Source organism: Heterodontus francisci, chromosome 24 (genome assembly GCF_036365525.1).
Source record: "Heterodontus francisci isolate sHetFra1 chromosome 24, sHetFra1.hap1, whole genome shotgun sequence".
NCBI lineage: Eukaryota > Metazoa > Chordata > Chondrichthyes > Heterodontiformes > Heterodontidae > Heterodontus > Heterodontus francisci.
The window spans coordinates 70,638,149-70,665,655 of record NC_090394.1 but is presented as its reverse complement, the minus strand read 5'-3'; the positions used below and the strand labels follow the sequence as shown (position 1 = coordinate 70,665,655).

Here is a 27,507-nt window from a genome sequence, read left to right as displayed (position 1 = left end):
TCCACACAAAGCATAGTGGAAATCTGGAACCTACTCCTGTAAAAGGCTCTGGTAGCTGGGACAATACAAAGCATCAAGAGAGAGATTTTTATTAGGCAAGGTATCAAGGGATATTGAGCAAAGTCGGGTAGATGGAGTGAAGATGCAGCTCAACCATGATCTAACTGAATAGCAGAGCAGGCTCGAGCAGCTGATTGGCCCACTCCTGTTCCTATGCAAACAACACATAGGTAAATTCCTCAACACATCACCATCTACTTTAACCCTCTTGATACAAGTGAAGGTTTACGTGCTTTTACCTAAGCATAATTTGCTTGTGGAGAAAATTGGAGACTTGCCACAAATTGATTCAGCCTTATTGGAAACTCAACTGTTTTTGATAATATATCTGTCCAAAATGATAGTGAAAATTCCCATTTTCATTTATTTGAAGCATTTACAGGGATAGTGGGAAGTATAATGTTCTCCATAAAAGCTCAAGTGTTACAAATTACTGGCATAGTAAAGTGCACGGAACTGTATCCGCACCTCTCCCATTGCCAAGGCATGACTGAATGAAATGGGAGAATACGTGCATTGGAATTTTTGAAAGAATATGCTAGAGCCTCCTGGGGGTTACCATTGACCAGAAACATAACTGGACTGGCAATATAAATACTGTGGCTACAAGAGCATGTCAGAGGCTGGGAATTCTGCAGTGAGTAACTCATCACCTGTCTCCCCAAGACCTGTCCACCATCTATAAGGCACAAGTCAAGAGTGTGATGGAATACTCTCCACTTGTCTGGATGAGTACAGCTCCAAGAAGCTTGATACCATCCAAGACAAAGCAGCCTGCTTGATCAGCACCCCATCTATGACATTAAACATTCACTCCCTCCACCACTGGTGCACTGTGGCAGAAGTGTGTACCATCTACAAGATTCACTGCAGCAACGCACCAAGGCTCCTTCAACAGCACCTTCCAAACCCACGACCTCTACCACCTAGAAGGACAAGGGTAGCAGGCACATGAGAACACCGCCAACTGCAAGTCCCCCTCCAAGCCACACACCATCCTGACTTGGAACTCTGTCGCCGTTCCTTCAGTGTCACTGGGTCAATATCCTGGAACTCCCTTCCCAACAGCACTGTTGGTGTACCTACACCACATGGACTGCAGCAGTTCAAGAAGGCGGCTCACCACCACCTTCTCAAGGAAAATTAGGGATGGACAATAATTGCTGGCCTAGCCAGTGACGTCCACATCCCATGAATGAATAAAACAACAGGATTAAAATAAAGAAAGATGGGCCGTACCTTTTGCTTCCATCACTTATGATTCCATACCATACTGCACCAGCGCAGAAGAAGAGGTATATCAGTACGAGGCAGCAGGTGACCCTCTGGACTCTGGTGAAGCAGCTGCGCGGTGGCCGATCCCAGATCGATAGCCAAATGTGCCCCTCCGAGATTCCTCGCTGGATTTCCGCAGTGAATATGCGGGAAAAGTCCTTCAGTTTAGCCTCCGCTACACAGGGAAAATGCAAATAAAATTAAGACAGAAGCAGAGGAAGTTCTGACTATGGTAATCCCGCCTAAACCTCAACAATAGCTCGTCAAAGAAAAACGACCTCATGGAAGTTATCGCAAGTCTCATATGAACACCAATGGTACCTTTGCAACTTACAATGTCTACAGTAAACAATTTTTAAAAATTCATTCACAGGATGTGGGTTTCATTGGCAAGGCCAGCATTTATTGCCCATCCCTAATTGCCCTTGGGAAGGTGGTGGTGAGCCACCTTCTTGACAACCGAGTGTCTTGTTAGGCCATTTCAGAGGGCAGTTAAGAGTCAACCACATTGCTATAGGTCTGGAATCACATGTAGGCCAGACCAGGAAAGGACAGCAGATTTCCTTCCTTAAAGAACACTGGTGAAACCAGATAGGATTTTACAACAATCCGGTAGTTATATGGTCACCATTACTGATACTAGCTTTTTATTTCAGATTTATTTAATTAATTGAATTTAAATTCCCCAGCTGCTGTGGAATTTGAACTCATGTCATCAGATCATTAGTGCAGGCCTCTGGATTACTAAAATAAAAACAGAAAATGCTGGAAAAATTCAGAACTGAAACATTAACCCTGTTTCTTTCTTCACAGTGGCGCAGTGGTTAGCACCGCAGCCTCACAGCTCCAGCGACCCAGGTTCGGTTCTGGGTACTGCCTGTGCGGAGTTTGCAAGTTCTCCCTGTGACTGCGTGGCTTTCCGCCGGGTGCTCCGGTTTCCTCCCACAGCCAAAGACTTGTAGGTTGATAGGTAAATTGGCCATTGTAAATTGCACCTAGTGTAGGTAGGTGGTAGGAGGATTGAGGGAAGGTGGGGATGTGGTAGGGGACATGGAATTAATGTAGGATGAGTATAAATGGGTGGTTGATGGGCGGAACAGACTCGGTGGGCCGAAGGGCCTGTTTCAGTGCTGTATCTCTCTATGACTCTATGATAGATGCTGCCAGACCAGCTGAGTATTTCGAGCCTTTTCTGGTTTTATTTCAGATTTCCAGCATCTGCAGTATTTTGCTCTTGTTCCTTTGGATTTCTAGTCCAGTAACATAACCACTAGACTACCGCATCCATCATGTTTCATTGAGTTAATTGTATTTCTTTACTGGTCTCTTATTACCAAACTTTTTATGGTTTTATTTAATTTTGTTTAACATCAGTGACAAAACAGCCCAAAGTCGTAAGTATCACGAAAATTATCGCAGTGGAATGATTCACGGAGCTGGCCTGAGGGAAGGTAGCTCCTCCCACCACTGGGGATGAGAACATTGTGAGCAGAAGCCAAGATCCAGAAGGCCCAAGACAGACAAAGGGCAAGGCTTATATCATTGACCTGTCACATAGTTATGGTTCATTATTAAACACATTCTTATGTGTATCACTGTGTCTGGAGCATGTTGCATAGACTAGACTTGTTTTTCCTTGAGTATAGAAGATTAAAGGTTGATATAATTGAGGTGTTTAATGTGATTAAATGATTTGATAGGGTAGATAGATATCCTATTATTAGATACTATTAGCTATCCTAAACCATTTCCTCTGGTGGGGGAGGTCTGATCAAATTAGAGTCCGGTGGTTGAAGGGTGATGTCAGGAAGCATTTCTCCACACAAAGGGTAGTGGAAATCTGGAATTCTCGCCGCTAAAAGCTGTTGAGGGTGGGGGTCCAATTGTAAAATGTCAAAACTGAGATTGATAGATTTTGCAGGGTAAGTATATTAAGGGCTACAGAACCAAGGCAGATCGATAGAGTTAAGATACAGATCAGCCATGATCTAATTGAATGGCAGAACACGCTCGAGGGGCTGAACGACCTCTTCCTGTTCCTATATCTGGTCCTAGTAGTGGTGTCCACAAGAGATAAGGCCAAGTCAGTGTTAATCTCCACTCCAAACAAATGGACTTACTTGCAACTAGGACCTCCTTTTCCACTAGACCTTCATTCCTGTCATTGTCAACAGCCAACCAGTCATTCACCAGAAAGTAATAGCTGTTATTGGTCTGTAGATCCTTAATTATTATGTGCTGCAGGTACCATGATGGGGTTAGACCTAGTGACAAAAAAACAGGGATAGTCAGCAAAACAATTGTCAATCCCGGAGTGACATAAGTAAGTACAGAAATAGGTTGCTGTGGGCAGCACTGGTCTACTCATAGCACTTACTAATATTTATGGTTGGAGTGCTAATCTTGATGTCAGACCACGGTGCTTTGTACTTAGACCCAAGATATGACATTTGGCCTTTGTTATTATTATTATTATTATTATTATTATTAGAGATACAGCACTGAAACAGGCCCTTCGGCCCACCGAGTCTGTGCCGACCATCAACCACCCATTTATACTAATCCTACACTAATCCCATATTCCTACCACATCCCCACCTGTCCCTATATTCCCCTACCACCTACCTCTACTAGGGGCAATTTATAATGGCCAATTTACCTATCAACTGCAAGTCTTTTGGTAATGGGAGGAAACCGGAGCACCCGGCAAAAACCCACGCAGACACAGGGAGAACTTGCAAACTCCACACAGGCAGTACCCAGAATTGAACCCGGGTCGCTGGAGCTTTGAGGCTGCGGTGCTAACCACTGCACCACTGTGCCGCCCACTCTGGGTTATGGGCCCAGCACGCTTCCGCTGCGCCACTCTGCTAGTGGCTTGTTGCTGTTGAATGGTCAAGATTTCTGTTACCTTTATTATCGTGCCAGACACGAATCTTCCAGATGTTGCCAAGGCTGTTATCAGTCGCAATCTGAAATATGTCCACACTATTCCTGTGAAAGGCGGATTCATTGTCCAGGTGTCTGTGACCACTCTTGTCCTCTCTGCCGTACAGGCTGATTCCCACGTGAGATGATGTGCCTGTTGGTTTGTGAAAGATAACATAACAACATCATTCTAATCAACTATTAACTTGACAACTCTTATTTTGATCCAAACCTGTATAAAAGGCTATTCACAGTTCTTGGCACCTCATCTTATGAAGGGATATTTAGACACCAGTTTTTAGACACGGTCATTTTAGACACCAGGAATTTTAAATACGTGGAAATTCCAATGAAATTGGACACATTTCTTCATGAAAAGAAATGACTTCCGTCGGCATCTAAACTGAAGTTTCCAACATTGTGAAGGGGATTCAGAAAACCCATCCGAATAAACTGTTCATTTAGCCCAGGAATTGAATACAAGGGACAAAATGTAGTTCTGGTCTGAGGAGTTCTAAACCAGAAAGGAAGTCTTAATTCAAAAATCGAATGCAACAATATCTTTGACAGAGAGAAATGCTGGTTAAAAAGGAAAAAAAAAATCCTTTGTTGAAAACTCCAAGTCAATCTTATCCTATCTTGACATTTAAAAATATTTGATCTTAGGACCTCAATCAGTGAGTGAGTGCAGGAAGTAATTGGGAAATGTTTGTTTTGAAAATCAAACAAAGGGGGAGACATGAGTCTATGAATAGAACAAAGACATGGGAAGATTGTGCTGGCGGACAAGGACAAGATGGGCGCTCCTACATATACCAAACCCACTAACACAAAGTATATTTGAATGGGAAACTGTGGGACATTATTGTGTCCCATAAGTAAGCAGGTGGAAATTATAGACAGTGAGAATCTATTTCATAAACCAAGTAAAACAGACCAGTTACGGTGAAAGGCCGTCAACCTGAAACATTAACTCTCTTTCTCTTTCCACAGTTACTGGTGGACCTGCTGAGTATTTCCAGCATTTTCTGGTTTTATTTCAGATTTCCAGCATCTGCAATATTTTCCTCTTGTCAAGTCTTACTTGTTATGGTGGAAGTATTTATTTTATTACCTAAACAAAACCATTCACTTCAAATAAGTTTCCAATTTATGTCACTTTTTTTAATTTATAGTTTTTAATGCCACAGCCTTGGTACAAGTAGCCTGTTAGCTTGACAAGACCCTTTGGAACTAGGATCACTACTGATCACCATATCCTCTCTGGCATGGCTGACCGAATTATGGTGCAACACCGAGTCTCTATTCAATGAACAACATAATGTTATTTCACCATGACCTGTTAAATATCTTTATGCCAATGATCACAGTGCTGAAGTTTACAATGTTCTGTTAGCAGGATTGAGTGCAAGCTTGCAGTGTGCTTAGTTTCACCCCACAGTCATGTGAGGGGACCTTGCAGCCTCCTCCAGAAGTTATCTGACATTTTGAATATCAGAGACTTTATCCTAATGATCTGGACTCTTAAAACCCCAAAAGTTTCCCCTTCTCTAGTGCTGTTTTCCCAGTCTTGAAGGGGTGGACCCACATATTCAATAGAAAACCTGTCTACACTATGTTCTGAAAAGTGGATGTTATAAATGTTACCATTGCGACCAGTAGTCTTTGGGTTCACTATGCCTTTGCTTGCATTAATGCTTTATGATTCTCTTCAATGTAATGAGTCTCTGATTCCTTCGTTTTAGAAGTGCTTAAGAAGTAAAAGACATAAGTGATCAATGAGTAAACAACACTGCCTCTCACCTGACCCTCTGCCCCATCCTGTTTTCACCAGGATCTCATATTTGTAGAATCCATCCTTTCCACATAGGGGGATGACTCCAACTCGATTGATGTCTATCAGGTCCAGCTTCCGAACAATGATGGCGGAGATAGTGTAGATGACAAAGCAGATGGCACATGTGAGGAGAACGATGTAGTTCTTTATAACAGCTGAAGGCTGATCAAAATAACAAGAGGAGAGAGAAGGAAAGTTTTTGTTATCTAGCTCTCATCCCACTATATGTCTTCATTAACCATTCAAGCAGTATGGAAGTCAAAACAAAAGAACTCCCTTCATGGTTTGAGAGGGATGCCACAATTTGTGCACAGAACCCTTAGCCACATAACCTAATAAACAGCAACAAATGGTTCGGACCAGTTTGACTTTGGGATAGAGTATAAAATGGGCAATGTCAGATCAGTCGCCAATTATACATCTCACCCAATTAGAGTCAATGAATCATAAACTGATGCAGCTGGAGGCCATTTGGCCCATTGTGCCTGTGCCAGCTCTTTGTTGGAGCTTTCCAATTAATCACACACCTCTGCTCATTCCCCATAGCCCTGTAAAAAAAAAATTCCCCTTTCAAGTATTTATCCATTCAGGCAGTGCGTTCCTGGTCTTAACAACTCGCTGCAAAATGTTTTCTCGTGTCCCAATAAGATTGCAGAATGGGCGGCTGACCCACTATCACCGGTTCACACTATTGCTCAGAGTTAAAATGAACCCAAAAAATGTCCTCTCTATTTTAGGAGGGTGCAGCTAAAGCAGCCATTTGAGTTGACATCCACAATTTGTGCTTTATAATCATCACCAGCTACAAGGCACAAGTCAGGAGTGTGATGGAATACTCTCCACTTGCCTGGATGGGTGCAGCTCATCAACACTCAAGAAGCTCGGCACCATCCAGGACAAAGCAGCCCGCTTGATTGGCACCCCATCTACAAACATTCACTCCCTCCACCACTGACACACAGTGGCAGCAGTGTGAACCATCTACAAGATGCACTGCAGCAACGCACCAAGGCTCCTTAGACAGCACCTTCCAAACCTGTGACCTCTACCAACTAGAAGGACAAGGGCAGCAAATACATGGGAACACCACCACCTGCAAGTTCCCCTCCAAGTCACACACCATCCTGACTTGGAACTATATCACTGTTCCTTCACTGTCGCTGGGTCAAAATCCTGGAACTCCCTTCCTAACAGCACTGTGGGTGTACCTACCCCACATGGACTGCAGCGGTTCAAGAAGGCAGCTCACCACCACCTTCTCAAGGGCAATAAATGCTGGCCTAGCCAGTGACGCCCACATCCCATGAATGAATTTAAAAAAAAATTTCAACAGGACATGTTTGGATGAGGAGGAAATTTAATTTGTCTCTCTCTCTCAGTGGACAAGGAGCTCCTATGGCCAGTTGTGACCTCCCTTTGAGATGCTTTGTGGAGAGTTCTGTAGGAAAACTAATGAAACTAAAGGCTGACAAGTCCCCTGGGCCTGATGTCCTTCATCCTAGGGTTTTAAAAAAAGTGGCTGCAATGTTAGTGATATTAGTTGTAATCTTCCAAAATTTTCTAGATTATGAAAAGGTCCGAGTGGATTGGAAAACTGCAAATGTAACACCTCTATTCAAGGAGGGAGACAGAAAGCAGGAAACTATCAGCCAGTTAGCCTAATCTCTGTCATTGGGAAAGTGCTAGAGTCCATTATTAAGGAAGTAATAGCAGGACATTTATAAAATCATATACAATCAAGCAGACTCAATATGGTTATATGAAAGGGAAATCGTGTTTGACACGTTTATTAGAGTTCTTTGAGGATTTCACAAGCAGGGTGGATAAAGGGAACCAGTAGATGTAGTCTATTTGCATTTCCAAAAGGCGTTCAGTAAGGTGCCACATAAAGGTTTGCTATGCAAGATAAGAGCTCATGGTGTTGGGGGTAATATATTAGCATGGATAGAAGATTGGTTAACTAACACAAAACAGAAAGAATAAATGGGGCATTTTCAGGTTAGCAAGCTGTTACAAGTGGAGTGCCACAGGGATCAGTGCTGGGGCCTCAGCTGTTGACGATCTATATTAATGACTTGAATGAAGGGTCTGAGTGTATTGTAGCCAAAATTGTGGATGATACAAAGATAGGTAGGAAAGCAAGTTGTGAGGAGGACACAAAGTGTCTGCAAAGAGATATAGATAAGTGAGTGGACAAAAATTTGGCAGGTAGAGTATAATGTGGGAAAATGTGAGGTTGTCCACTTTGGTCGGAAGAATAAAAAAGCAGAATATTACTTACATGGAGAGAAACAGCAGAATGCTCTGGTAGAGGAATCTGAGTATCCTTGTACATGAATCACAGAAAGTTAACATGCAGGTACAGCAAGTAATTAAGAAGGAAAAATAGAATGTTAGCATTTATTGCAAGGGGGATGGAGTATAAAAGTAGGGAAGTCTTGCTACAACTGTACAGGGCGTTGGTGAGATTGCACCCAGAGTACTGTGTACAATTTTGGTCTCCTTAAGTACTGAAGTATATACTTGCATTGGAGGCAGTTCAGAGGACATTCACAAGGCTGATTCCTGGGATGAAGGGGTTGTCTTATGAGGAAAGGTTGAGAAGGTTTGGCCTATACTCATTGGAGTTTAGAAGAATGAGAGGTGATCTTATTGAAACATACAAGATTCAGAGGGGGCTTGACAGAGTAAAGGATGTTTCCCCTCATGGGGGAATCTAGAACTAGGGGGCACCGTTTCTAAATAAGGGGTCTCCCTTGAAGATGGAGATGAGGAGGAAATTCTTCTCTCAGAGGGTCATTAGTCTTTGGAATTCTCCTCCCCAGAGAGCAGTGGAGGCTGTGTCATTGAATATATTCAAGGTTGAGTTAGACAGATTTTTGATTGACAAGGGAGTCAAGGGTTATGGAGGGAAGGCAGGAAAGTGAAGTTAAGGTCACAATCAGATCAGCCATGATCTTAATAAATGGCAGAGTAGGCTTGAGGGGCTGAATGGCCTACTCCTGCTCCTATTTCTCATGTTCTTATGTAACTCAGGGCTCTTTCATCAGCCCAGCTGGAGGGGAAGCTGCTCCCGTGAGACAATTGCCTTGTAATGGAATAATGTCTTGACACAAGAACTGGTAAGCAGAAAGCTGAGAATCATTAAGAATGCAGTGCTGGAATGATTTAATTCCACATGTGTGTGCTCAGATAATTGAATAGCCTTTCTCCTTTCTATCTTGTGCACAGATATCAAAAAATAAATTATTAGTTATTTTTGGATCCTTTTCCATTTTGAATTACATTGTTACATTACATTACATTAAAGAAAGTATTGGAGAGAGAAATGTCACAAATGCCTTTTTGCTTTTGAAAGCATGGACCTGCACAACAACAGCAATTCCTCCACAAACATCTCTAAGATTTGTGGTTTTCAAAATCATTTAAATCAGCAGTCAGTAACTGAGATGCACGTGTTTTGACCACACAAATACTCATGAAAGAAAACAAGACTTGCATTTGTATAGAAGCAAAATACTGCAGATGCTGGAAATCTGAAATAAAAACAAAAAGTGCTGGAAATACTCAGCAGGTCTGGCAGCATCTGTGGAGAGAAGCAGAGCTTCTGTTATGTTCTGGCCAGGTCTGTTCTGATGAAAGGTCACCGACCTGAAACGTTAACTCTGCTTCCCTCTCCACAGATGCTGACAGACCTGCTGAGTATTTCCAACACTTTATGTTTTTATTGTATTTATATAGCGTCTTTCACGACCACCAGACATCTCAAGGCACTTTACAGCCAGTGAAGTACTTTTTGAAGTGTAGTCACTGTTGTAATATAGGAAACACAGCAGCCAATTTGCACACGGTAAACTCGCACAAACAGCACTGTGATAATGGCCAAATAATCTGTTTTTTGTGATGCTGGTTGAGGGATAAATATTGGCCCAGGACACCGGGGAAAACTCCCCTGCTCTTCATCGAAGTAGCACCATGGGATCATTTACATCCACCCAAGTAAGCAGATGGGGCCTCAGTTTAATACCTCATCTGTAAGACAGCACCTCCAACATAGCAGCACTCCCTTAGTACTGCACTGGAGTGTCAGCCTTGACTTTTGTGCTCAAGCCCTGGAATGGGAGTTAAGCCTGGAAGCTTGTGACTCAGAGGCAAGAGTGCCACCAACTGAGCCACAGCTGACATCTCCATTACTTAGAAGTAACTGCGCAGGAATAAAATAGAAAACTGGGCAGGGTGTACAACAGGCTGCAGGATTCATTCCCATCCAAGACCAATTTCACCCCCTGATAAAGTTGAGGAAAAAATAAAAAATCTTTAAAGTTCCAGGGGAAGAAGTGTCAATCTATCTTTCTATTTCAAGGCCTGCTACACATTTACAGCATTTAAAAGAAAAAAATAGCTTTACTTCAGAAGTTCAGTATTGGTGGGTTTTTCATGTTGGGGTGGGGTGATTTTAGGGGTTTGTGGAAGGGGAGCTTTGACCACTGGTCTAGGGTTTGTTGGCCAGGGTTTGTGCTTCCCTGCTGAAGCTCTTTGCTTGCAGAGCACCTTCCCACATGAAGCCCTTTTAGCTGTGCTGCTGAGGAAAATTAGTTTGCCGTAAAGAAACCTGGAGCTCGGAGGAAATGCAACAGCAGCACCACACGAAGCAGCTTTAACACACAGCAGCAACCGAGCCACAAATAGGTAAACACATCAGTTCTGCAGAAATACAACTACAACCAGATGGAAATCATTTCCTATGGCTAATTGCATTTTACTGTGACTGATCCTCCCATTCTCTGCCTCATTAAAATCTGATGCTGCCACATCAAAGACTTTTTTTATAAAAACAAATGCTGAGCCAATTTGCTCCAAGAACAGTCCACATGGGGCTGGATTTTTTAGAGGAAGACGAAATCCCGCCGCCAGGGGTAAAAGCGGGAACCAGGACCCTGGGGTGACATTTTGCCAGCAGTGGCCAATGCCAGGGCCACTGTCTAGTTGAAGATGGTGGCCCACCCCTCCTTAGGCTGCTGGCCCAATCAGAGGGCTGGCAACTCAGCAGCGCCCTTGAAGACCGCTGAGTTTCTTTGGGGAAGCCACGGCCAGGCAGGTGGGGGAGGGGTTGTTCTTCCTGCACCAGTGCCTTGGGCATGGGGATGGCAACTGACACCTGGCCTTGGAGCGCCTGTCAAGCAGGGCACGCTCCCGGGAACCTGTTCAGAGGCTGCCAGAGTTAACAGGCAGTCTCCCCACATGGCAGTGGCTCCTCTCCACCCACCCCCCCCCCCGCGCCCCCCGACGCAGACAAAATACCAGTGGGGGCAGGAAGTGGTCCTTAATTGGGTCCTTAACTGGTGCAATTGGCCGCTCAGTGGGCAACTGCACTGCTGAGGTTCCCGCCACTGGCAATATGTCAATGCAGCAGAAAGATGTCAGGCTCCTGCCCGACGCCTTCCCCTGCTATATTACCAGCCCTTCCACCTCCCAGCCTGGGCCAGGAAAATTCAGCCCGTGGTTGATCTAATCGTTGCAACAACTTGCATTTATATAGCGCCTTTAATGTGCGAAAAGGTTTTACATAGGCGTTAGCAAACAAAATTTGACACTGAACCATGCAAGGAGATACTAGGACAGGTTAAAGGCCTGCTCGGGTACACAATTTAAACCCGACCCAGGCCCGACCCGACCACATCTAACCCGGACCCGACCCGGGCCTGAGCCCATTGGTTTTTCTCCCACGCCCGACCCGACCCGACTCGACTACCGGAAATTAATGGCGCTTACTCTTACTTCCCTTTCTCTCCCTGACCAAAAGGCAACACCTGCCACTGTGTCCGACCCGGCCCGACCCGATCCGATCCGAATTCCAGACCCGGAAGAGTGACCCGACCCGACCTGACCTGAGCCTGCACATGTCGTCGGGTTCGGGTCAGATAGCCACGCTCCAGGACAGGTCACCAAAAGCTTGGTCAAAGTGGCAGGTTTTAAAGGAGCATCTTGAAGGAGCGGGGGAGGTTCAGGGACGGAATTCCAGAGTTCGGGCCTCGGCAGCTGAAGGCACAGCCGCCAATGGTGGAGTGATAGAATTTGAGGATGTGCAAGAGGCCAGAATTGGAGGCGTACAGAGATCTCAGAGATTTTTACAGGCAGGCATCAAGTACTCACAGGATTGATGAATACGACGGAATTAGGTGGCACAAAAAGGCTTGCTCCAAAGGCAGTCAGGTGTTGTGTTAAGCACACGGCCATGTCTGGTGTAGTATCTTCCATTGGCAAAATCCCATCAGTTTTCCAGCTCATTGCAGTCATATTGAAATACTGGCAAAGGGAAGTGTAGACGCCAACAGCAGCTTGCACAGAGGATGAGGTATAAAAGTTTGTGATGTTCAAATAATAATCTTTTGTTGTGTCATCAATACTGAAAATTAAAAAAAACTGAAATAAATAGCTTTCACTTTGGATTGAGATGGTTTTGATGTATCCGTTTGGTACATTTTGAGTTTGAACAATATGCCAACCTTTATTTCTTACCTTACTGTCTACATACTCACCCCTGCCACACCATGGGACTGAATTCTTCCACCTTATTTTTTTCCCAGCCGTCGCGACCATTTTCAGGTCGTGACCCCGATCTCCGCAGCAGTGGGATTGCCGGTCCAATCTTCCAGAAGGCATCCAATTAAGAAGGCGCCTCTGCAATCACCATCCAATTAGTGACGGTGGGTGGGGAGAGGAGGTGGGAGGGTGCTCTAGTGCTAGTAGCCTTCGCTGAGTCTGCAGTGAGTTTGCTGCTGACTTGACTGCAACGAGAGAGGGCGGGATGGATTGGAGGCGCGAAACAGCTGGAGGAACCGGCAGCCAAATCATCACCACCGGCGCCAACTGTGACATCAGTCTTTTTTATTATTTTTTCATGGGTTTTGGGCATCGCTGGCAGGCCAGCATTTGTTGCCCATCCCTTATTGCCTTTGAACTGAGGGGCTTGCGAGGCCATTTCAGAGGGCAGTTAAGAGTCAACCACATTGCTGTGGGTCTGAAGTCACGTGTAGGCCAGACCAGGTAAGGACGGCAGATTCCCTTCACCAAAGGACATTAGTGAACCAGATGGGTTTTTATTCCAGATATTTATTAATTAATTGAATTTAAATTCCACCAGCTGCCGTGGTGAGATTTGAACCCGTGTCCCAGGGCATTAGCCTGGGCCTCTGTATTACTAGTCCAGTGACAGTACCACTACACCACTGACTCCCCGAGTCTCCAGGAGATAATCACGCAATTGTAAGCCTCTGCCAGCGGATGGCCTCAGGCTTGCCAATTTGCACCTTTAACACTCAGATTACATGGAACTTTCATGCTGCTCTGACCTCCCGCTGTGAACAACCTCCTGTCAGTTGACGAGTTGCAGACATTGCGGGGGGTCCCGTGCGACGCTGGTAAAATTGCACTGTCCTGGCAAAATTACTGATAATTGCATCATTATGCCAGCAGCGCATGCAAATTGTCTCCAGGAAAAGCGGGATTAAGTGGGACCACATTGGCATACCTGTCCGATGGCATTTTGTCTAAATTTACCAACCCCCTCGCCTCCAAACCCACCTCCAAAGGCCTGGGAAACCTCCCCCCATGTCTGGAGGATAAGTGACTCTCTGAACCCGTGACTTTTCCACAGTTGTTGCCAATGGTGTTCCTAAGACAGTGATGAAGTGTTGTTCTGTGGGGTACCACTGGTTTGGTCACTTCTGAAGGTCACAGCTCCATTGCAAATGGATGCACTGAGAGGTGTAGTTATGAACGGGTAAAGCTCACTGAATTGGGGCAGCTGAATTAAGAGGGTAGATTCGGCTCCAATCTCGACTCCTGGCCCTTTATTTGGAACTCCATTCCCTTCCATCATAAACTCCAGATCAGTCTGAGTCACTCACACACACACTTTACCTAAGTTGCTTGCGTGCTTCATGGTATTTGTACATTCCCCAGCCCAGTCCAGAAACCCTGGGGCTGCTCCCACTTATTGTCCAAGTTGGTTGGCTTCTCAGACAGAAGGACAACTCCTCATGCTTTTAAAAATGTAAAACTTTTGTTACAAGTGTTTTATTTTGCTTCATTTCTCCCACAGCTTCCTTCATCTGAAGTGTCATTAAGCTCTGCTCAATCTCCATGGAAACAGGGAGGGAAAGACAATTTGTGACCTGGTGTTCTCCAGTGCCTGGTGACTGACGGATGGATGAACAGGTAGTGATATTCAAACCAAGGGCAGTTCAGCATTGCTACTTTTCCCAACTCCCCACAGCAACAGAACGTGGCACCAAATGATGCTTGATCAGTTTGCCTGGCCATTAAGTGGCAATGGTCATCACATAAAGGATAATAAATTTGCCCAATGAAAGACCTAAGACATTCCAGGTAGGGGATGGGCTCTCATTACAGTAGTAATATTTACGCCATGTGGCTTTGAGTTAATGTTTGGGAGTAATGTCTTAGTCCCATTACATCTTGCAGTACGGTTAAACCCAATTACGGATTTTGATGGAAACATTTCTAAATACATGTTAAAGAATGCTTACTCTGGGGACAAGAAGAAGGTGTACAGCTTGTGATCTGATCCTCTTACAGATTCCAAATGAATCTTCTTCCTGGCTTTGAAGTTCTGCTCATTTGGGTTTGTTGAATTGTGGAGGAAAACCTGAATAAAAGGCTCAGCTTCCTTGGCAATGAAAGTTCTTGAATCTACAATAGTTATCAGAAGAGAAACAGCAATCATAAAGCCGTGCAATTATATATCTATATACTTGACCTCTAACCAGTACCTCGATTTTCTTATACATACCATTTAAAACTGTATATGTGATCTGAATGTGCAGCCCAGCCTTTTTATTCAAATTCCCAGAAGTGACGTTCACTGTCACTGAACTCCTCGCAGCAATAACCGTTGTATTAATGGTGACGTTTCTCACTGCAGAGTTGGTTGACATGGTAACCGTGATGGCCTTCTGCGAATCCAGGCTCTCGATGGGGATCTGCGACCCATTGTCAGTCTTGAACTCAATGGAAGCCACTTTACTGGAAATGGTGTAGTTCTTTATGTAGCCATAGGGAAAGGGATTGGAGTCCACCAGGAACATGACCTGAGTTACATCACTGAGGTTGGAAAATATGCTGTTGAAGGACGGTGGGATGGAGAATTGGCAGCCTGACTTATTGGCAAAGCAGAGGAGATGGCACGGGTCAGCTCGCTTGCCCTGAGCCCACATCCTAGCACCCGACACACTCAAGGGCTCCTCGTTCAGGACCCGCGTACCCATCAGAATTTGCATTAACTTCATGGACAGATCATAGGCCTTTGTTGCCACCAGTTCAGGTTTGCAGATAGGCGGGCTGGTGACCTTACTCACTACTGGAACCAGCTGATTAGTCATATCGATCAGGCCTCCTATAGAGCAAACAAATTGAAATGTTAAACACTTCCATTCAGGCAGGGTTGTCTGATGCTAAGAATTGGGGAAGATTGGTGGGGGAATAATTCCCTGTTTTGTGCAATGAACTTGGAATCACATCCTTTCTGAAGTCAATGGGAATAAAAATAACAGAATGCCGATTTGTTTTACACTATCGCATAAAGTCAGGATCTTCCCCTTTGACTTTTCGAGATGGCAGCATTTTATCGAGAGCCACAGTTACTTTCCAGTGCTACTTGTGTTTCCATTTGCCATATTGTTTTGAACTTACCAACAGTGACAAGGATATTATCCCCAATAGAGGTCGGTGTCATTTTACCCTGTCCAGTTTCCTTTTGAAGGACTGTTATCATGTTGTCCAGTGCAAACAATGTCTGTTTCTGACATTCACCACAAATGAATTCTCTGCTAATAACCTAGGAAGAAGGACAATGAGAGAACAAAGTGAGAAAAGGGCCACTCGGTTTTGGCAACACAGTTGCCACAGACTTCCGACAATCTGTTTTTCTCAGGAACCCTTTCTAACTAATTTTATCTGAGGAAAGGCTCTGATAAATTCTTCCTTGCCCTCAAAGATTGATTAAGCCAAAGTCAGGATCAATGATCTGATTATCCAACCCATTCAACCAATGAAGTATATAATTAAATAAAAATTCCAACTAGGGGACAGGCTGTGTGGCAGTTTACAGCTTATTCCCCAAATGAGCTGCAGTCTCAATCCCCTGTCCATAACTCTGTTCCCAAATCCCTTTTCCATCAACCGCCTATCTAACTTATTCCTAAATGTTGATATGGGCTAGGAATTTTCTTGGAGATCCTGCTCCTGCACTATATCTTCACTGGAAACCCCATTTACATTGCTAAAATCAAGGGAAAAAAGAATTACATGCATTTCTATAGCGCCTTGCACATCATTAGGATGTCCCAAAGTTCTTTACAGCCAATGAAATACTTTGAAGTATAGGCAAGACTGTAATAAAGGGAAATGCGACAGCCAATTTGCGCACAGCAAGCTCCCACCAATAACAGTATATTAATCAAATGATCTGTTTTAGTGATGTTGGTTAAGGGATAAATATTGGCCGGAACAGCAGGCAGAACTCCCCTGCTCTTCTTCAAACAGTGCCATGGCAACCTCTACATCCCCTGAGAGGACAAATGAGGCCTCAGTTTAATGTCTCATCCGAAAGATGGGATCTCAGGCAATGAAACACACCCTCAGTACTGCACTGGAGTGTCAGCCTTGATTGTTGTGCTCAAGTCTCTTGAATGGGACTTAAACCCACAATCTTCTGACTCGGAGGTGAGAGTGCTGCCCTCTGCGACACATTTTCCAGCCCATTTCTGGCACAGCAGGAGTGACTGTGAGGAAACTCTTGACCATGGTCTCTGCTTCAGTCACTAACTCTGGCCGCACAGTCCACAGCCTCACAACCCTCAGATTAAAAAAATCCCTGTTAGGATAACAGCGAGTTACGGAAAATAACCATCTCCAAAACTAGGGGTAACTATTGTAACTCAAAACCCTTCTTGCGTTTATTGAATTGGTGAAAGAAACAAGACAAAGGGAAGAGGTGTACGACACAGTGGGGAGGAATTTCCTTGGCACTTCTCCCATTCGCCCACCATAACTTATTGGGAAACTCCGTTGACGCACATATAAGGGACCTCTGACAAACATTGCTGAGAGAGAAAATCCAAGGAAATTCACCCGCACTGCATAGGTCCATTTATTCCTAGTATTATTCACTTGTGCAAGTGGCAGGAGCTGTGTTTCTATATACTTAGATGAAAAATATAAATTAGTTTAATATTATAATCATTGGTGTGGGCGCGTATCCATTGTCTCTCGAGATAAGGAGGCCCAAAAGAAAAAGAAGGTGTGGCTATGGTTCTGAATTAGTGCAGTGACTACATCTAGATCATAGCTTCATTCAGCAGGAGGCCATTCAACCCATTGTGCCTGTGCCAGCTCTTTAAAAGAGCTATCCAATCAGACCCACTACCCCTTATTCTTTCCCCATAGCCCTGCACATTTTTCAGCACAGGCCAGATGGGCTGAATGGTTTTCTTCTGTGCAGTTTGATTCTATGATATTCAATTCCCTTTTAATAGTTACTATTGAATCTGTTTTTACCATCTTTTCAGGCAGTGCATTCAGATCTTAACCACTCACTGCATAAAAAAATCCTTGGCCGGGATTTTATTCTGGCAATGGGGGTCTTGACGTTTGGAAAAACCAACGCCAAGATCCCCGTGTCGCCAGTTCTGCAGAAGGCATGCCGTATCTAGTGCCAATTAGGCACTTATGTGGACAGCGGCGGGCCTTCCACAGGATCAAGGACCCCGTTGCCAGAGAGCTGTCGGCAAATCAGAGGCTGGCAGCTGTAGCGCCACCGTGGAGGCGGTGGCTGCTGCTGGAGGAGCACCTACTGGAGGCTGAGAACCCAGGCCAGCAAGGGCAGTGGAGTGGATCTCAGCGGGCCCCCCTTCCCGAGGCCAGGTCCCTCATTCAGGCGCTAAGTGCCTTTTAACGAGGGATCCCCGCCTCCGGAGCTGGGAAGCAGCCCGCGTGGTTTTTCATGCCGTGCTTCCCGTGCGGTGACAGGGCAGCCTGCCACATGGCTAACTGCGGCTGAGGCGGGAAGAGGCCCTTAATTGGGGGTTAATTGCTCAGTTAAGGGCCTCAATTGGTGGCGGGGCGGGAAGGCCATTCACAGGCCTTTCTGCCCCAGACTAAATTTTGGCGGAGGCGAGATGGCGGCGGGAACCCCTGATCTCCCCCCCCCACCACCATCCCACCTGATTTAATGCTCTCCCCACATCCAAACCTGCTGCCGGGGAGAGCATAAAATCCCCCCCCCCCCACCCCCCTACACACAAATCTCCCCTCTCATTCTTGTGCCAAAATCTTAAAATGGCATCTTAAACCCAAATCATCTAACACTTCTGTCAGATTGGAATTTCCAAGTGGCTACTCCTGTTTGGTGCAGTTACTGAAGACACTGCTTTTACTCTTCAGGTACAGAATGAGAGAGTCCTTACCGTACACTGTGCCAATGCAGCAGAGATCTGTTGGATATCATCCACAGTGGTGACTTTCAGTGACGTCAAGGCTAGCGTGATGTTGCTGCGTATGTTCATCCTGCTAATCGTTTCATTTGCTGACTCTGTTTCATAGTTTTTACTCCTTTCATACTGCAGGGGAAATTTTAAAAAACGGAATCGACATACATTAGTTAAAATCAGATGAGGTAACATCGATTCATCAGGTATATTTCTCTCTGGCTCAAAGCTCAATAGATCCCATGTCATCTCCCACATTCCCTTCTTTCATGATCTTTTAGATGGGAACTTCTTGGGAGAGCAATGTGCTCAAACTCACCTCTGTGTGGTAATGTCTGTTTGAATTCTATTCACCTTTTTACGTACTTGTTATAAATTCAGCGCACAGTGGCGCAATGGTTAGCACTGCAGCCTCACAGCTCCAAGGACCCGGGTTCGATTCTGGGTACTACCTGTGCGGAGTTTGCAAGTTCTCCCTGTGACCCCATGGGTTTTTCCCGAGTGCTCCGGTTTCCTCCCACAGCCAAAGACTTGCAGGTTGATAGGTAAATTGGCCATTGTAAATTGCCCCTAGTGTAGGTAGGTGGTCGGGGAATTGAGGGAAGGTGAGGATTTAGTTTAGTTTAGAGATACAGCACTGAAACAGGCCCTTCGGCCCACCGAGTCTGTGCTCACCAACAACCACCCATTTATACTAACCCTACAGTAATCCCATATGCGGATGTGGTAGGAATATGGGATTAATGTAGGATTAGTATAAATGGGTGGTTGTTGGTTGGCACAGACTCGAAGGGCTGAAGGGCCTGTTTCAGTGCTGTATAAATAAATAAAATATGTTCTGCATGCTGTGATTTCAGCTGCTGCCATTTATTCGTTCTTGTGATGTGAGTGTCGCTGGCAAGGCCAGCACTAATTGACCATTCTTAATTGTCCTTGAGAAGTTGATGGTCAGTCACCTTAGCCTAAGCCCTTAACTCTGGAATTCTCCTCCTCCCTACCTCACACTCCTCTTTCAAATCACTCCTTTAAACCCATCTCTTTCACCGAGCTTTTGGTCATCTGTCCTAAACTCTCCTTACATGGCTCGGTGTCAAAACGTGTCAGATAATGCTCCTATGAAGTGCCTTGGGAAACTTTACTATGCTAAAGGCACTATATAAATGAAACTTGTAACAAAATAATTTTGTTAACAGTGCTTTAAACATACTGGCCACTGAGTTTAGACACAATGGAAGTGAAATTCCTCCTGTTGATAAATTGAAGCAAACAAAAAGAAATCAATATGGCTTTCTCATTAAAATTATTGGCAGGAGGGATTTCCCCTGGGGATGAAGTTAAGGGAGGATCGTGATCGCGGGACTGGATGGTGGAGTGGCTTTGGCGCATTCGCATGTGGCCTGGGACCTGACTGATGGCTATCAACTCACTTTAACTTCAAAGGCATGGACCACACAACAAAGACTTCCCATAATTAGGCACCGCTCATGGGAACATGGTAGTGGGAATCCTCTTCTGATGACATTGCTCAATTCTGCAATGTACCCGAAATGTGTGACAGATTTTAGTAAACATTGCTGTAGCATTTAGTAAGTTTCATGCTCTTGGTAGGATAGTGTAGAAGCCTCAAATACAGGACGTACCACTATAGCTTACACCATCCTATTCAGCAACAAGAACTGGCATTTATCGAATGCCTTTAAGGGAGCAAAACGTCGCAGGAGCATAAACTGGATATTAGGATGGGTGACCAAAAATGGTAGGTTTTTAAGAAGCAACTTTTAAAGGAGAACAGGTGCAGAGGTTTAGGGAAGGGACTGCAGAGTTTAGGGCCTAGAGGGCTGAAGCCATGGCCACCAATAGTAGTATGAAGGAAGTGGGGGAAGTCAATGAACAGTATACTACCTCATTGAGCACTGTGACCAGGGCGAGGGCATACTCCACAGTGGGCTGTGGGTCACCCTGTTTCAACAGCTCCTGCAGTTTGGTCTCAGTCTCGAGCTTTATCCAGTCAGTGAGACTTTGGAACCCTTCAGGAGTGTTTGTTATATTAATAACCACGGACCTGCAGAAACCAATGGAAATAGTGGATTGAATACTTTGTTAAAGTGCAGAACGCAAATTCAACATAAGCAATCATGAAAGAAGAACAGATTAACAAAGCCTTATCCGCAATCATGCACGATCTGGTCCATTGTACACGCTCCCCAAACACTTACTCACTGGTAGGGAAACAAACAGAGCCCTAAGTTTCAAGGTTTTTAATACCTGGCTCAAATTCTCCAGATTAGCTGGAGGATCTCACCTGATCATAAGATCAGTTCCGATGAGGAAGGCTCCTTGGCCCATTTGATCTTGTCTTCTCTGAATGCCACCCTGCTGTTTTCCCCTTACAACATCCAGCTGTATTTTTAAGTCCAGTTCCCCACCTCAGACACTCTCCCAGGCAACAGGTCCCTGATGCTGATCCGTCTCACTATCTGAAATCTCAAGACATCAACTAGGCTAAACTCTGGTGACAATAACAATGTGGCAAAAACAAAGTGAACTTCAGAATGAGCCAAAGCTTTGGAGCTTCACTGAGGTTTAGCCTTGTCGATAAAACTGGTAATGTAAAGATACACCTTATAGTAGAAATGAAAGAATGTTTCTATTTATGAATCACACAACTTTGTCTCATATTGTATTAAATCACTGGGGATTTTCGGATGAAATAAGAGAAAGTCCTTGAGCTGAGCAACAAACACCTAAAGTAATTTCTACACTTATTCACAAAGGAATCAAGTCCGGTGAAAATGTAGTTACCATCACCTACTCACTGGTTCAGAGCTATTACAGAGGCTCCTTGCTGGTTCTGCACAGTGACAGCAAGGTAAGCGATGAATTGGTTTGATCTGAAGCCAGGGGGAAGGACTGCGCTGTATTCAGATCTGCTGCCTTTATACACATAGAACTCATCACAGTGAGTTCCTCCAACACCACAGCGAGTCAGGATGAAGCTGTACACAAGAGGAGCCCCAGTAATCTCCCAACCTACAAGAAGTAAAAGGAGAGTTAGGTAGCTCGTTTAGAAGCATTACTAAAGCCCGTATGGTCCTGCGTTGGGGCTGGTTTGCACACATGGATAAATACAAAGCCAAAGACAAAGAACCATGTATATGCCTTATCATTGGCATATGCCTTAATATTAGTATATGCCTTAATATCTGAAAACCAACCTCTATGTTATAGTCAGGCAATGCTTAAAACTAGACTGGTGTCTGTACTCTTGGGGGGAGTTTTATGCTCTCTCCTGCAGCAGGTTTGGAGGAGGGGAGAGCATTTAATCAGGTGGGATGGTGGCAGATGGGAACCCCACCACCTTCCCTCCTACACCCAATTAAGTCCGTGGACGGCCTTCTCACCCCACTACCAACGGAGGCCCTTAAATGGGCAATTAAACCCCAATTAAGGGCCTCAGCCCACCTCCGCCAGTATTAGCCCAGTGGCGGGTGGGCCTGGCACCACACGGGGAGCTCGCCAAGCAAACCCATGCGGGGTGCTTGCCTGATTGAGGGACCCGGCATCGTGAAGGGGGGAGCCCACTGAGAGCCACCCCCTGCCCTTGCTGCCAATCACCCTACAACCCATCCCCCGTCCTGCAAAACCCCTTCCGCCATGACTCACCTATGGCCTAGATCCCGCGACGATTCTGGGCCGTGGGTGGGTGCTCTACTGGCAGTATCCACCACCTCTGCAGTGGCGCTGCTCAGTAAAAGAGCTGCCAGCCTCGGATTGGCCAGCTGCTCTGAGTAGGCGGGACTTCCTTTCCCAGGGTCCCTAATCTTGGGGAAGGCCGCCGCCGTCCACTTAACTGCCTAATTGGCACATAATGCGGCGTGCCTTCCTCAAAAGAGGCAACGCGGGGCTCTCGCTGGCTCTTCAGCTGGTGGCCGAGAGCCCCGTCACCTACATAAGATTCCCCAGCCCCCACTGAAACCAATTCAGGTATAAAATAGTGGGCGAGACTTTAACTCATTCAAAATCTACCCACTTGCAGAGTTAAAATCGGGCTCAAGGCCTAGGTTCTGATTCTGTCAGAATCAAAGGAGCTTGAAGCCCAGAAGGAGGCCATTTGACACATGTCTAGAGCAACTGAAAACTAATCTCAGTATCCCGTGCTCTTCCAAAGCCCTGAGCTACACATAACATTAAAATAAGAACCAAGCACTGATTAAAATAGGTGTCAGCCTTGGCTCAGTTGGTGGCACCTTCGAGTTGGGGGTTCAAGTCTCAAGGGCAAGTTCTAAGAAAAGCAGGCTACCTGCTCTACCAGGTTACCACTCAGGCAGTGAGGGTGAAATTCTACCTCAAGGAAAAGTTCATTAAATCAACATTTTAAATTACAAAGCCCATGTGAATAGTTGTTTTCACATGTCATTGGCTGTTCCTGAGATATCAGCTTTTCTGAGGCTATTGCTCAGCTTTGCTAATCTTTTAGATTGGCATGTATCACTCAACTCTTGCCTCTAAGAAAGTTATGGGTTCAAGCCCCAGTCCAGAACTCAAGCACATAAGCTGACATCCCAATGCAGTACTGAGGGAGGTACCATCCCTTTGCTAAAATGTTAAACAGAGGCTCTGTCTGCTAGCAAACAGAACAGGTCAGATTAACTAATCATTTGTTCACCTGCTGTTTGTGGGATCCTGCTATGTACTTAACATGCCTGCCAACACAAGAGGCACTTACGAGAAGTGTTTTGAGATGTTCCTGACAAACATGGAAACTCATTTATTTTCTCTTTAACATCTGAATGGCTATAAACTGAGAGAGGGGAATACGCAACGAGACCTGGGTGTTCTCGTACACCAGTCGCTGAAGGCAAATGGTATGTTGGCCTTCATAGTGAGAGGATTCAAGTACAGGAGTAGGGATGTCTTGCTGCTATTATACAGGGCCTTGGTGAGGCCACACCTGGAATATTGTGTGCAGTTTTGGTCTCCTTATCTGAGGAAGGATGTTCTTGCTATAGAGGGAGTGCAGCGAAGGTTTACCAGACTGATTTCTGGGATGGCGGGACTGACGCATGAGGAGAGATTGAGTCAGTTAGGATTTTATTCGCTGGAGTTCAAAAGAGTGAGGGGGGATCTCATAGAAACCTATAAAATTCTAACACGACTTGACAGGGTAGATGCAGGAAGGATGTCCCCGATGGTGGGGGAGTCCAGAACCAGGGGCCACAGTCTAAGGATACGGGGTAAACCTTTCAGGACTGAGATGAGGAGAAATTACTTCACCCAGAGAGTGGTGAGCCTGTGTAATTCGTTAACACAGAAAGCAGTTGAAGGCAAAACATTGTATGTTTTCAAGAAGGAGTTAGATATAGTTCTTGGGGTGAAAGGGATCAAAGGATATGGGGGAAAAGCAGGAATAGGCTATTGAGTTGGATGATTAGCCATGAGCATAATGAATGGCAGAGCAGGCTTGAAGGGCCGAATGGCCTACTCCTGCATCTATTTTCTGTGTTTCTATATTGCAACCAAGAAGATTGAAAATGACTAGGATTATTGCCATCAAAGTCCACACAAAGAATTCAAACACTCGCCAGAGCTGCTCGCCACAGGGCTTACCTGTACATGTGAACGTGACACTGGTCGTCAAAGCACTGATGTTTTCTGTTGGGAAAATCAGACAGTTTCCCCCAGAAGGAAGGTGAATCGGCGGGATGTAAATAGATGCAAATCCCACATTCTCCATCAGTGGATCAGTAACATTCAGGCTAAATGTGTAACCATCTCCATCCTCTAGAACCCCATGTCTCATGACCAGGTTCATTTCAGTGCTCCCGGTGGAAGTGGTAGCATTGTCCAGGGTGAGGAGCTGCTTCTTAGAGTTTTCTACTTTCCACTGTTAGGAAAAGGAAACAGTCAGATTAAAGAGCAGGTGAAAGACACATGTGAATAAAGCATGTGTCTAACGGATGGTGAAATTCCAATGGTGATGACAACTGGTTCATTTGCCATTCGCCCGATATAGGTGAATGTTCATCATAAGTGCAGGTGGTATAAATGGTGAAGACTGCACAGGCTTCTGAAAATTGTATCTGGGAGTCCAGTATATGGGTAGATTTAGAGTTCAAAGATCTAACTAACCAGCAAGTACTTTACATCTGCACACATACTCGACATGTTTATTTAATAGTTTTCTGCAACTGTTGCTAATAGTTTGTATGATTACACTGCCGGAAGGACTTGTCACACTAAATTCCTTCCGAGTACAGAGCTGGGACCTCAGTGGCCTCAGTGGAGGACAGTCAGTACCATGGAACCAGAATGACATTTTATGCCTGTGCAAAGCAAGCATTGATGCAGCTGATTCCAAATTCTCTCCTGTTTTCCCTTCCTGGCACAGATGTCCTTTTTATAATCCCGCTGTTTGAAGCAATTACAAGGAAACTCTTCCAAATTGGACACAGTGCCTGTGAGGAGCTGGGTGGTGCAATGTGTAAGTTCATTGCCCTTTCACCTTAGCCATCAGGTTCGTGTTGCGAAACTATTCCTGGATCCTTCATTACATAACCTCCTGCCCCCAACCATCCTGCATCCCCGCCACCGACCCCCACCCCCCTCCCCGCGGCCCAGTCAAACAGCCTTTGTTTCCTATTTTCAATACTTTTACGATTAATAAAGGAAAGTATTCAAAGAAAATGAAAAAGACACACTTTTGTGTTGAATGTGCCTGTGAAATTTCTTCCACAGAAGATTAAGCTTCAATTCCTGGAGACTCCAGGGCAATCCTGGAGGATTGGTAACCCTACAACTGGATTTGATTGCAACCTACACTGAAGCTGAGAAGTTTGGACCCAGTTCCGAGTGGGTTTGTATCCAAAGCACTAAAATAATTCAGCAAAGAAAGACAACACTTGACTGTCTCGATTAGCGAAGTCTGGGAAATGGAATAAAAAGAATGGAAGTGGGGTTAAGGGGAAGAGTAGATGGAGTTCTATTCTGCATCTGACCTGTGCTATATACAATGAGAGGATTTAACGTCAAGAGTTAAGAAACATTCCCCAGCACTGAGAGCTCTCAATTTGATCAGTGCAAATAGTCAATTCACTGAAAACACAAGTGGTTGGTAACGGTGCCACAGTAACTGCGTACCAAATTAGAACCAGCACATGGGTTAGTTCTTACCACATATTGAGGATTGCTTTCACAATTGCTGCAACTTCCAGTCAAGTAAACATAGGAGCTTCTGCTCACTCCATAGACTTCCTGTGCTTTACAGGAGACACACTCCAGTGACACCAATGGTGAACTGCCACCCTTCACTGAAATCTGTGGGGTTGAATCAAAAAGAAGTAGTTCATCACGGGGAGAGACTGGAGAAACTGGGCTTTTTCTCCTTGGAGCGGAGAAGGTTAAGAGGAAATTTAAAAGCCGTGTTCAAAATAAATGGTTTTGATAGAGTCAATAAAGAGAAACTGTTTCCAGTGGCAGAAGGGTTGGTAACCAGAGGTAACCACAGATTTAAGGGTATTGGCAAAAGGACCAGAGGCAACATGAGGAAACTTTTTTTTGCAAACGCAGCGACTTGAGGTGATCTGGAATATACTTCCTGAAAGGGTGGTGGAAGCTGATTCAATAGGAACGTTCAAAAGAGAATTTGATAAGTATTTAAAGTGGGGTGGGGGGGGGGGAATTGCAGGTCTATGGGGAAAGACAGTGGAGTGGAATTAATCGGATAGCTCTACTAAACAGCCAGTACAGGACGGAAGGGCCGAAAGGCCTTCCTCACTGCTGTATCATTCTGTGATTCCATGACCTTTAGACTTGGCTATCAGCTAATGTATAAGTGTCAGCCATGGCTATGATGGTAGCATTCCTCGTGTCTCAGTTACATGGCCATGGGTTCAAGTTCTGACTCCAGAAATCTGAGCACATAATCCAGGCTGACACTCCATGGCAGTACTGAGGGACTGCTACACTGCAGTGCTGTCCTTCAGATGAGATGTTAAAACATCTACCCTCTCAGATGGATGTAAAAGATCCCTGGCACTGTTTTGAAGCACAAGGGAGCTCCCCCAAGTGTCCTGGCCAATATTTATCCCTCAACTAACATCACTACAACAGATTATCTGGTCATTATCACATTGCCATTTGCGGGACCTTGATCTGCATTAAGTGACTGCTGCATTTCCTACATGACAAAGTGACTACACTTCACAAAGCGCTTTGGGACATCCTGAGTTTATGAAAGGTGTTATATAAATCCAAGTCTTTCTTCTTTCTAATTTTCTATCCAGTTTTATCACCAAATCAATCTATTTTGGTGACAAGTTATTGGATTAACCAATCCACTGCAGTATAGAGCATGGCTTCTCGACCCGAACCCGACAGGACCCAACAACATGCGTCAGGTTCGGGTCGGGTCAAGTCGCACTTCTGGGTCCGGCAATCGGGCTCGGATTGGGCCGGGTTGGACGCGCTCTATCACCACCTCTGGTAAGTGACTCCAATGTTAATGTACTTTTTGGACTTGAAAGTTGGTTTTGTTACAGTTATTTTAAGCTTGTGCAGATCATCAACAAAGTGAAAAACGGAAGGTAGGTTAACTGATGGTCGGGTCGGGCGCGGGAAAAAATGAAAGGACTCAGGCCGGATTGGGCTCGGGGTCGGATGTGGTTCTGTCGGACTCGGTTGGGGTTTCATTTGCAGACCCGAGCCGTCCTTTATTACAGCATTTGACAACTTATTCACTAAAATAGCAAAATTATTTAACTGCAGAGTACTGCACAAAAACACTTTGGCAGAAATTTTACATTGAGCGGGAGGTGCTGCCCACTGGCCGAAATGTCGGTGGTGAGCCCACCTCCAACAGGCCTGAGGAGCCACGCCAGGATTTTCCGCTCTCCAGGCCCT

General features: G+C 45.1%; 1 protein-coding gene across 6 annotated transcripts in view; it reads right to left on the bottom strand.

The window, feature by feature from the left end:
- The window catches only part of pkd1a (polycystic kidney disease 1a), a 192,903-nt gene that overhangs the window by 55,806 nt on the left and 109,590 nt on the right, over positions 1 to 27,507 (bottom strand). For 5 of the 6 annotated variants that reach the window (XM_068056535.1, XM_068056536.1, XM_068056537.1 and 2 more), the window contains exons 18-30: positions 25,780 to 25,923; positions 24,217 to 24,493; positions 21,426 to 21,639; positions 20,512 to 20,671; positions 18,589 to 18,741; positions 15,815 to 15,959; positions 14,916 to 15,518; positions 14,653 to 14,815; positions 12,254 to 12,506; positions 6,067 to 6,262; positions 4,247 to 4,417; positions 3,456 to 3,599; positions 1,300 to 1,510 (exon numbers count right to left, since the gene is read on the bottom strand). In XM_068056535.1, the coding sequence (XP_067912636.1) occupies positions 1,300 to 1,510; positions 3,456 to 3,599; positions 4,247 to 4,417; positions 6,067 to 6,262; positions 12,254 to 12,506; positions 14,653 to 14,815; positions 14,916 to 15,518; positions 15,815 to 15,959; positions 18,589 to 18,741; positions 20,512 to 20,671; positions 21,426 to 21,639; positions 24,217 to 24,493; positions 25,780 to 25,923 (2,834 nt within the window). The remainder of the gene's footprint in view (positions 1 to 1,299; positions 1,511 to 3,455; positions 3,600 to 4,246; positions 4,418 to 6,066; positions 6,263 to 12,253; positions 12,507 to 14,652; positions 14,816 to 14,915; positions 15,519 to 15,814; positions 15,960 to 18,588; positions 18,742 to 20,511; positions 20,672 to 21,425; positions 21,640 to 24,216; positions 24,494 to 25,779; positions 25,924 to 27,507) is intronic. The other variant, XM_068056534.1, reaches the window with a different exon arrangement.